This window comes from Triticum urartu, chromosome 4 (genome assembly GCF_003073215.2).
Source record: "Triticum urartu cultivar G1812 chromosome 4, Tu2.1, whole genome shotgun sequence".
In the NCBI taxonomy this organism is placed as follows: Eukaryota; Viridiplantae; Streptophyta; class Magnoliopsida; order Poales; family Poaceae; genus Triticum; species Triticum urartu.
This window is the reverse complement of record NC_053025.1, coordinates 574,887,686-574,898,754: the sequence shown is the minus strand read 5'-3', so window position 1 is coordinate 574,898,754 and position 11,069 is coordinate 574,887,686. Positions and strand designations below refer to the sequence as shown.

Sequence of the window (11,069 nt, the reverse complement as noted above, 5' to 3'; positions counted from 1 at the left end):
GTGGAGCTGCAGCAAGCGACTAGCATATATGGTGGCTAACATACGCAAATGAGAGCGAGAAGAGAAGGCAAAGCACGATCGATAAAAGTATGATCAAGAAGTGATCCTAGAACAACCTACGTCAAGCATAACTCCAACACCGTGTTCACTTCCCGGACTCCGCCGAGAAGAGACCATCACGGTTACACACGCGGTTGACTCATTTTAATTAAGTTAAGGTTCAAGTTATCTACAACCGGACATTAACAAATTCCCACCTGCCCATAACCGCGGGCACGGCTTTCGAAAGTTCAAAACCCTGCAGGGGTGTCCCAACTTAGCCCATCACAAGCTCTCACGGTCAACGAAGGATATTCCTTCTAGCGGGAAGACCCGATCAGACTCGGAATCCCGGTTACAAGACATTTCGACAATGGTAAAACAAGACCAGCAAGACCGCCCGATGCGCCGACATCCTGATAGGAGCTGCACATATCTCGTTCTCAGGGCAACACCGGATGAGCGCTCCATACAACTAAAACCAGCCCTCAAGTTTTCCCGAGGTGGCGCTGCAAAGGACTCTAGTTCGGACCAACACTTAGACAAGCACTAGCCCGGGGGGGTTAAAATAAAGATGACCCTCGGGATGCGTGACTCCCAAGGGAAAAAGGCTAGGTGGCGAATGTTAAAACCAAGGTTGGGCCTTGCTGGAGGAGTTTTATTCAAGGCGAACTGTCAAGGGGTTCCCATTATTACCCAACCGCGTAAGGAACGCAAAATCCGGGAACATAACACCGATATGACGGAAACTAGGGCGGCAAGAGTGGAACAAAACACCAGGCATAAGGCCGAGCCTTCCACCCTTTACCAAGTATATAGATGCATTAATTAAATAAGATATATTGTGATATCCCAACAAGTAAACATGTTCCAACAAGGAACAACATTGCCATGTTCCAACAAGGAACAAACTTCAATCTTCACCTGCAACTAACAACGTTATAAGAGGGGCTGAGCAAAGCGGTAACATAGCCAAACAATGGTTTGCTAGGACAAGGTGGGTTAGAGGCTTGGTTCAACAATATGGGAGGCATGATAAACAAGTGGTAGGTATCGCAGCATAGGCATAGCAAAAGAGCGAGCATCTAGCAAGCAAAGATAGAAGTGATTTCGAGGGTATGGTCATCTTGCCTGTGATCCCGCAAGGAAGAAGAACGAGTCCATGAAGAAGACAAGCGGACGTAGTCGAACGGATCCTCACAAACGCAACGTTATCGGAACCAACCCGAAGAAGCAACACCGGAAAGGAGCAAACAACATAGTAAACAACCACCACATAATCATGGCATGATGCACAATCAAGTATGATGCATGTCCGGTTTAATGAAGCATGACATGGCAAAATGCACAAACAATCCTACAAATTAAGTGGAGCTCAATATGCAACGAGTTGCATATTGACGAAACACCACGACAAGTTTTTAGTTCGATCTCGTTTATGTACCCAACAATATTAAATATTGTTAAACATGGCAAGAGGGTGAAGCAAAGCAAAACTACCTATCTAGTCAAGTTTAAATGAGGCCGGGAACAACAAACAACAAATCCGGAAACTCCTCATGTGCATATATTAGGTTAGGTCCTGTTCTGCCCTAAACCATATTTTAGAGTTGTTTAACATGCAAAACAATGTCACCATGATAAACTAGGCAAAATTCTACCCCATTTACATATAAAGTTTATTAAATTTGGAGCTACGGTTAATTAGTTATGAATTAAAGCATTTTAACATGGCATAATAGTAAATCTACACAAACAGCAATTTAAACGTTTTAAACATGGATGAAAAAGACATATTATGAAATTATATGAAAAACTAAGCAAGTTTCATATACAAAGTTTTTACATGTGATGCTTAGATTGTGAGTTGTTATATGCATGTTGTCTAGGGACTTTTCTGCAAAATGGGTAGTACTCAGGAAATTAGCTAAAACGTTCTGCGGAAAAAAATACATCTCGGGCCGGATCTGGTTGGCCCATCAGTGGGAGGGGGCGCAGCAGTGAGGCTCACCCATGGGCTTGGCCCGTTCGGTGGAGAGGAGAGAGGCCGGCAGGCTGGGCCTTGGAGAGGCAAGGAGGCCCACGCGAGGCGAAGGAGCTGGGCAGGCCGGCTGCTGGGCTCGGTTCGCTGGATCTGGACCAAGTCAACGAGTGGCGGCCTCGTTCGTGAAGCAGGGCGACGGCTGCGGTCAACGCGAAGCGCAGGCGAGCGAGCGCCTCGTCCTCTGCTCGTGCAGGAGCGAAGCAGGGAGGTGGCGCGGTGAGGGACTTGGCGAGGAGGGTCAACACGGGCAGGGCTCAGTCGACAGCCATGCACGCTGCTGCTGCTTGATGCAACCGTCGGCGAGGAGATGACGCAGGGGCGCGAGGTTCAGAGCTGCGCGGCGGAAGAGACGAGCGGGTCTTGGTGCGGGGCGTCGCCGGCGGAAACCGGCCGGGAACGGGCCAGGGCGGCGGAGGCAGGCGACGGCAGGAAACAAAGCAGAGGAGTGGAGTTGAGAGATGGAGGAGGAAGACGAGGAGAAAGAGAAAACAGGAGGAAGAGGAGGGTCGCGATGCTCATCTGCTGCTGATGCTTGGGTGGCCGGCGACCATCGCGCTAGGTGGGGCCTGGAGGAGCTCCTCTCCTCCGGATTGAACAGGGGAGAGAAAGCAGCGGGGCGCTGGTTGCTCGAGTAGGAGGTGGCCATGGATCAAGGGGAGAAGGTGGTTGGCTCGGTGGATCGAGTGCTTGGGGTCGTGGAGAAAAAGCTCGGGCTCCTGTTGGTGGGTGGAGGAACTGCGGGAATGGATGAATCGAGGGAGAGGAGGCTGGTTGGTTCGGTGGCAAAATCGAGGAGGGGAAGGAGGCGCGGGTTGGCTCGGGATAGATCCCGATGAGGATGCGGCAGCGGCGGGGTAAGGGACAAATGCCCTAGGTTTTAGGGTTTGGTCCAGATTTAGACTAGGGGTTCTATATATATGGAAAGAGGGGAGTTTAGGGTAGATTTGGACCCTCCGATCAAAATCGGGCGGTTCAAGAAAAACTAGGTTAGGAAGCCCAATAAACAAAACGGAGACGTTTTGTAGATGTTTGGGGATGATCCGGACACAATGGTGGCGACAGTCCGGGTCGGGTCCGGGACAGCTTTTCGGACGCGCGCGCGAGGAGGACCACGGACTGACGAGAGAGCCCAGATTGGGCCTGATGGTAGGTAGTGGGCTGTGTAGACGGTCTCGAGCTGAGAGAAGAGAAGAGAGGGAGGCCCGGCGACTGTTTTCGTAAACCGAAAACGTCCGACGTTAGACCGGCTATAATGCCGCTATAGTTATCCGTTGGGGCATCAAACAAACTCCGAATGCGATGAAACTTGGCAGGCGGACTATCTACACTATAATAAGACCGCACGTCAACTTTCATCCCATTCCGAGAATATTTTCCGGCCACTTACAAAATAATAATTCGGACATGCCGTGGGCGCGTGCAAGTGTGTCTGGGCTCAGAACGGACAACGGACGGAACTGGGGGAACCCGGACTAATGCAAGTTTCGAAAACATGATGATGCAATGCACATGATGACATGACAAGATGCGACACGCTAGCAAAAGACAAGGCAACAATAGCGAATAACTGGAGGACACCTGGCGCATCGGACTCGGGGCGTTACAGTTGATTTGTTTAAGGACAAAATTACTGGTGATATATATGATAAATTGTGTGCGTATTTTTTATAGATAAAAGTATACTTTTCGTCCCTTAATTTTTGGCGAAGTCTAAATTTGGTCCCACAACTTCAAAAACGGACAACTTGAACCCTTAACTATTGAAACCAGACAAGATTCATCCCTGGTCATAGTTTTGACCGGTTTTGGTGCTGTCTCACCCCGGTTTTGACTGCGTCGACTCAAATTCGCATACTTTTTACAAGTCTTAATGTTTTCAAATACGGGTACTTTTTTCAAGTACGTGAACTTTTAAAAAAATTGTGTTTTTTTTCAAATCTGCATACTTTTTCCATGTTCACGTACTTTTTTCAAATCCGCATACTTTTTTAAAGTTCATGTAGTTTTTCAAATTCATGTAGTTTTAAAAATTGACATACTTTTTCATATTTGCATAATTTTTTTTGGAAGGAGTTCATGAATTTGAAAATTTTATGCAAACTTGAAAAGGTACGCGGATTTGGATTTCTTTTACGCAAATTAGAAAAAAAAAATATGTGGACTTGAAAAATTATGTCAACTTGAAAGAAGTACGTGAATTTTAAACAAAGTTTATGGATTGGTAAAGGAACACGGATTTGAAAAAAATACATGAACTTTAAAAGGTATGCGGATTTGAAACAAGTACGAGAATTTCAAAAACAATTCATGGATTTGATAAAATTAAACGAGCTTGGAAAAAATACGCTGATTTGAAAAAAGTGGGCATTTTAAAAAAAAATCATGGATTTGGTAAAAGTACACAAATTTTAAAATAGTTTACGGATTTGAAAAAAGTATGTTTATTTAAAAAAACTACACGACCTTGAAAAAACTACTACCTAGATTTGAAAACATTATGTGAATTTCAAAAAGTTCACGGATATGAAAAAATTACGCGAATTTGAGTCAGCACCGGTCAAAAACTGAGGTTTGTCACCAAAACCGGTCAAAATCGAGACCAGAGACGAACCTTGCCTGGTTTCAATAATTGGGGATGCAAGTTATCCGGTTTTGGAGTTGAGGGACCAAATCTAGACTTCATCAAAAGTTGAGGAACGAAAAATATACTTTTCTCTTTTTTATAAGGAAATAGCAGATGCACTGTTTCGGATAAGACCTCTTAAAGCCCTTGGAAGGGATGGATTGTGGAGACGCTTTTTTCAGAGGAACTAGGGTGTTAAGGAGTAGATTATACGAGTAGTTAAAGTTTTTTCCATAATGGAATCATGCCACCTGGTGTTAATGACATAGTCATAGTGATGAACCCTTAGGTAAAAGATCTGTTACGAGTTGCTGACTTTTGCTCCATCGGCTTGAGCAATGTGGTTTTACAAGATTGTGTCTAAGTGTGTGGTAAATTGCCCCTGGCCTATTCCCGATGATACTATATCTCCTTTGGTGGCCTTCGAGTGTTTTCATCATATTCAACATAAAATCCTGATAAAAGTTTTTGTGCCTATAAGTTAGATTTGTCAAAATCCCATGACAGGGTGCATTGGAGATTCTTGGAGTTAGTGATGAAAAAGTTGGGCTTTTCTCATTGTTGGGTGAACCGGATCATGATGTGTGTCACCATGGTGAGGTACTTTTTTAAACTAAATGGAGCCCTTTTGGAATTCTTTGCAGTGCCCCGTAGGCTAAGCAAGGTGATCCCCTATCCCCCCTTTCGTGCCTCTTCGTGGTTGATGGTCTTTTGGCTCTTCTCCGTCAAGGTGTGGTCATGAACAAAATAAAGCATGTCAAAGTGTGTGCTCTGGCACCCGATATCTCCTACCTTCTCTTTGCAGATAATACACTTCCGTTCTTCAAATTCAAGACACAACAAGAAGAGAATGTTAAATTATTGGTGCGATGCAAATGCGATCGATCAACTTATAAACCTAGAGAAATGTTCTATTTTCTTCAGGCCAAGATGCTCACCTCAAATTCAGAATGATGTCCGACAAGTATTCAAGTAATGCATGTTAATGGTGTCTCTTTTGAAGCAAAATATTTGGGGTTATCCACCACAGAGGCGATGATGCATAAAGGAAAATTCCAAAGTCTACCAGCTAGGCTTACTAAGCAGATGTTCTAATGCGGTGATGGCTCACTTGTCCAAGCAGGAAGGGAGGCTTTAATCACATCAGTTGCTCAAGCCATTCTGACTTATGTGATGGGAGTTTTTAAAATTTCAATGTTAGTTTATAACGATCTAACCCAAATGATGCGGAATTATTGTTGGGATCCACTAAAGGCAATCGTAAAACGCACTAGAAGTCTTGGAAGTCTCTTATCCAATCGAAGCACACATGAGATCTTGATAAGATTTCCGCTTATTCGGCCAATATGACGAGAACACATGGTGAGCCAATAGCATTGTTGACATTTGTTCAGTCAAGCGCTTTTGTCATTTAGTGTTCTCGTCTTGCTCCCATTTGTTCTTGTCTTGCCACCATTTGTTCACGTGCGCGAGCGCCCTCGAAGCAGAGATGGAAGCATGCAAGGAGGGTATCACATTAATGATGAAGCTATCAGTTTTTTTAGTCTAGTTGTAGCTATCAGTCGTGAGCAGAATATTGTCAGCTACGAGCTGATGAAAATTGGACGCACTACCCAAGAATAACGGTGTGGTTAATATCTAGTACCGATGAGATTCTAAAATTATGTGTCGCGGATCGAACTGATCCAGTTTAATAGTAATTAATAAATCTTCTTTTCTTGCAAAAATAAAAATAAAATTCGTGCGTTGCAGCCATAGGGGAGGGACTTTTCAGCCCAATGAGCTAGTGAGGCAGATGTGTTTCGGCCCATGACGGTAACAACGGACGGCCGAGATTATCCCACCGACGTGCACGCACGGCTCTGCACCGATTGGCGGCCAGGACTGAGCGACTCCCACTGCCATTCTCCCCCACTCTCTCTCGGTGGAGCTGCATCTCCGTCAATCGGCGCGTGTGGTCGCCGGCTCGCCGCCGCCACGGCAGAGGACGCCTTCTCCCCCCGCCACCGCCCCTCCCATCGTCAATACCCGGCACCACCTACCTATATCTCCAAGTCTCTGACCCCCACCACCACACATCCCGACCGATTCCGAAGGCAAGGGGAGAGAACAGGAGCTAGAGAGGCGGGGGGGGGGGAATCCTACTCCCGGTGGGAGTAGGACTCCTCCAGGGCGCGCCATAGGGGCCGGCCCTCTCCCCCCTCCCCCACTCCTTTATATACGTGGCCAGGGGCACCCCATAGACACAACAATTGATCTCTTGATCTCTTAGCCTTGTGCGGTGCCCCTCTCCACCATAATCCACCTCGGTCATATCGTAGCGGTGCTTAGGCGAAGCCCTGCGTCGGTAGAACATCATCATCGTCACCACACCGTCGTGCTGATGAAACTCTTCCTCAACACTCGGCTGGATCAGAGTTCGAGGGACGTCATCGAGTTGAACGTGTGCAGAACACGGAGGTGCCATGCGTTCGGTACTTGATCGGTCGGATCATGAAGACGTACGACTACATCAACCGCGTTGTGCTAACGCTTCCGCTTTCGGTCTACGAGGGTACGTGGACAACACTCTCCCCTCTCGTTGCTATGCATCACCATGATCTTGCGTGTGCGTAGGAAGTTTTTGAAATTACTGTTGGGGATCGTAGCAGAAATTTAAAATTTTCTACGCATCACCAAGATCAATATATGGAGTAATCTGGCAACGAGGGGAAGGGGAGTGCATCTACATACCCTTGTAGATCGCTAAGCGGAAGCGTTGCAAGAAAACGGATGAAGGAGTCGTACTCGCAGCGATTCAGATCGCGGTTGATTCCGATCTAAGCGCCGAACAATGGCGCCTCCGCGTTCAACACACGTGCAGCCCGGTGACGTCTCCTACGCCTTGATCCAGCAAGGGGAGAAGGAGAGGTTGGGGAAGACTCTGTCCAGCAGCACCACGATGGGGTGGTGGTGGTGGAGGAGCGCGGGACTCCAGCAGGCTTCACCAAGCACTACGAGAGACGAGGAGGGAGAGGGGTAGGGCTGCGCCAACAGGGAGATCAAATCGTGTGTTGGGCTGCCCCTTTGCCTCCACTATATATAGGGGGAGAGGGAAGGCTGCGCCCCCACCTAGGGTTCCCACCCCAAGGGGTGCGGCAGCCCTAGATCCCATCTAGGGTGGCGGCCACAAGGGGGAGAGGGGGAGGCGCACCTGGGGTGGGCCTTAGGGCCCATCTGCCCTAGGGTTTGCCCCCTTCCCCTCTTGGAGGCGCCTTGGGCCTTGGTGGGAGGCGCCCCAACCCACCTAGGGGCTGGTCCCTTCCCACTATTGGCCCATGTAGGCCTCCGGGGCTGGTGGCCCCTCCCGGTAGACCCCCGGGGGGGGGGGGGGGGGGGGGGGGGGGGGGGGTGCGATGGCGGTGGTCGGTGTTCTCGCCCTGCAGGGATCCTACAACGAGCACATGTCCGGTACGCCAAATCTCCTTCTCGCGTTTCTCGCGCGTGCCGGCGACGTGTTCTCTCGTGATTCCGTCGGGTTCTGTCTGGGCAGCGCTGAGGAGGATCGGGGTGAAGGGGGTGGAGGTGCGCAAGCCGGAGCAGCTGCAGGGCCTCGACTCGCTCATCATCCCCGGCGGCGAGAGCACCACCATGGCCAAGCTCGCCAACTACCACAACCTGGTAGGCCTTTTTGGTGTTTTCGTTTCTGCAGGATCATCAAACCTGAACTTCCATCTCTGTCGTGGCATATCGAGTACCTCAAAACTGGTTGGTAGACCTCCTGGAGTTTTGTTTCTGTCGTGGCATATCGAGTACTGCAAAATTGGTTGATAAACCCGTAAAGGCTCGGCGAAAGATGTCTGAAATGGGCTACCATGATACAAGATGATATTCGCTGGAGGGTGAGAAGCTAGATTCAGGTGATAGGATTATTTCTAAGTTATAGTTTGTCATAGGCGAAAATTGATTCAAGTGGATTAGTTTTCCACTTGTGGGCAATCAAGTGGATTAGTGAACTCCAATTTTTGGCATGTTCAGAGTGGTTAGTATGTCCATTTTGAACAACTCAACTTTGATCACACTGAACAAACACTCTCTGAATTGTTGTACTTTTCTCCTCTCTAAGAAACGAAATGCTTCCTTGGGCTGGTCATAAGAAAACAGGACTGGATGGAAGGCAGATAATATTACTCTTCAATGGGTTGTACTGACTGCTGAGCATACATCTCAAAGGGCGCCACATTTGATATTTCTGTAGTACTACCATATATTCTCGTAATTTTCTACAATTCCTCTGCTTAGTTCCGGACGGTGGCTGGGAGCTGCAGCAGAGCAACTTGCCACAAATGTAAATCATCACTGTGTTTTCTGCCTTGTTACTTATAAGGCACTAAAAATGTGAATGTCCTTTTTTCTCCATCTTCATTTATTGAGGATGAATTGTAGGCTTGTAGACCTGTGGTGCAGTGCTGGCAAACTGCAAGCTAGTACATGTACTCTCTCTAAGGTTCTATAAATAGTTAGTCATGCAAGTGACCACTACATTCCCCCCCCCCCCCCCCCCCCCCCCCCTGACATTAGAATGACTGCTAGTGAGTAGGGTTGTTGCTGGTTATTTTGCATAGAACTAGATCCAGATTCGTTATAATTGACTATACGTATATTTTTCATTTGAAGTGCGCCTCGACAGGGTGCAACTTTTATACCTCTGATAGAGTACACATCTTCTTAGACTAACTTTTTTACACTGTTAAATGTCCAACATCTCATTTCATCTGCTTTGCAGTTTCCTGCACTTCGAGAGTTTGTCGGTGCAGGAAAGCCTGTGTGGGGAACTTGTGCTGGGCTCATTTTCCTTGCAAACAAGGCGGTAGGTACGTGGGTCACCAATTGGTAGATGCTTTAGCTTTTAATTTGGTGAGATTAGTTGATGGAATGTCATGATCACTACTAAGTAATGCTACCCGCAGGACAAAAATTGGGAGGCCAAGAGCTTGTTGGGGGGCTAGATTGCACTGTCCACCGGAACTTTTTTGGGAGCCAGGTAACTCCGAGGACCATGTTGCCTATTTGATGCCTGAATTAGTTTGTAATATCACTTGAATTGCATATCTTCAAATGTTTTTGAGATAAATGTACAATAATGTGAACCACGTTTCATTGCAAACTGTTCTCTTGCAGCTGCAAAGCTTTGAAACCGAACTTTCAGTGCCAATGCTTGCGGACAAGGAAGGAGGCAGTAATACATGCCGTGGAGTATTTATACGAGCACCTGCTATCTTGGAAGTAGGATCGGATGTTGAAATACTGGCTGAATGCCCTGTTCCTTCTGGTAGACCCAGCATTACCATACCATCTGCCGAGGGTGTTGAGGTTTGCTTCCTGCTCTTTTGAGTTTGACTTGCTGGCGACCGTGATTATTTACTTTTTTTTCTTGCTGAACCAGATGTGTGTATCTGGATGTTCCTTTTATTCAAGTACTTTGCTGACAAAATGCTTTGAGAAAATACTACCACATGAGTAGCGGCTACCCTGATGGATCCCTTGTCGAAAACATACTCCAAATTACCTTATCACTTATGTGCACTGACTTGCAATGCATATTACCCTGGCAGGAAGAGGTGTACTCAAAAGATCGGGTGATTGTTGCGGTGCGTCAAGGGAGCATCCTCGCCACCGCTTTTCACCCAGAATTGACATCAGACTGTAGATGGTAAGTTTTTTTTTCCTACGGCATGTCACATATTTTGGTTTGTCACTGCTAACTCTGAAGCAAAGTGCTTTGCACACTGCTGCTTGGCAGGCATCGCTTCTTCCTGGACATGGACAAAGAATCCCATCCAAAGGCCTTCTCCGCGCTATCTCTATCGTCGTCTTCAAGAGGTTCAGAAGGCGGGTCAAAGACCAAGCCTTTTGATCTTCCCATATTTGAATAGCAGCTGGCGGGAGAGGGGGTCTGCCAAACATTTAAGAAAAGAAAATGACTAAGTTTTGATCATTCAGTTGATGACAGGCTGGGCATCCGTGATATTTCTATATCAAAATTGTATACCATACACTTGTAATCTTGCTAAAGGAAGCTGGTCAGCTGAATACAAGTCAATACACACTTGTATTATGAGAACCGAAACTGCTTTCACACACACATTTTTCGTCCGGTTATAGTACACGCAAGTTTGATCAGAAGGGCAAGCAAGCAGCAGGAGGTATGTACAATTCCTGGCTTATCTTTTTTGCGTTGATTGGGTCCAATCTATGCATGTTTCAGACTTAATTCACTGGCCTCACACCACACATCTACTAGAAAACACCCAATACGTCATACAACGATACGTATCCATCGAGTATTCTAAAACGGGTTGACCCCTCAAAAGATTCTTTTTC

The 11,069-nt window shown here is 47.0% G+C and overlaps 1 protein-coding gene across 1 annotated transcript; it reads left to right on the top strand.

Moving 5' to 3' along the window:
* The first annotated feature begins 6,582 nt into the window (after positions 1-6,582).
* Positions 6,583-10,828, top strand: LOC125552802 (probable pyridoxal 5'-phosphate synthase subunit PDX2). Its single transcript, XM_048716486.1, has 8 exons — positions 6,583-6,832; positions 8,093-8,156; positions 8,239-8,366; positions 9,472-9,559; positions 9,656-9,729; positions 9,867-10,058; positions 10,301-10,398; positions 10,489-10,828. Exons 2-8 carry the CDS (start codon positions 8,102-8,104, stop codon positions 10,619-10,621), a joined length of 768 nt encoding a protein of 255 aa, XP_048572443.1. The 5' UTR covers positions 6,583-6,832; positions 8,093-8,101; the 3' UTR covers positions 10,622-10,828.
* The last annotated feature ends 241 nt before the right edge of the window (positions 10,829-11,069 follow it).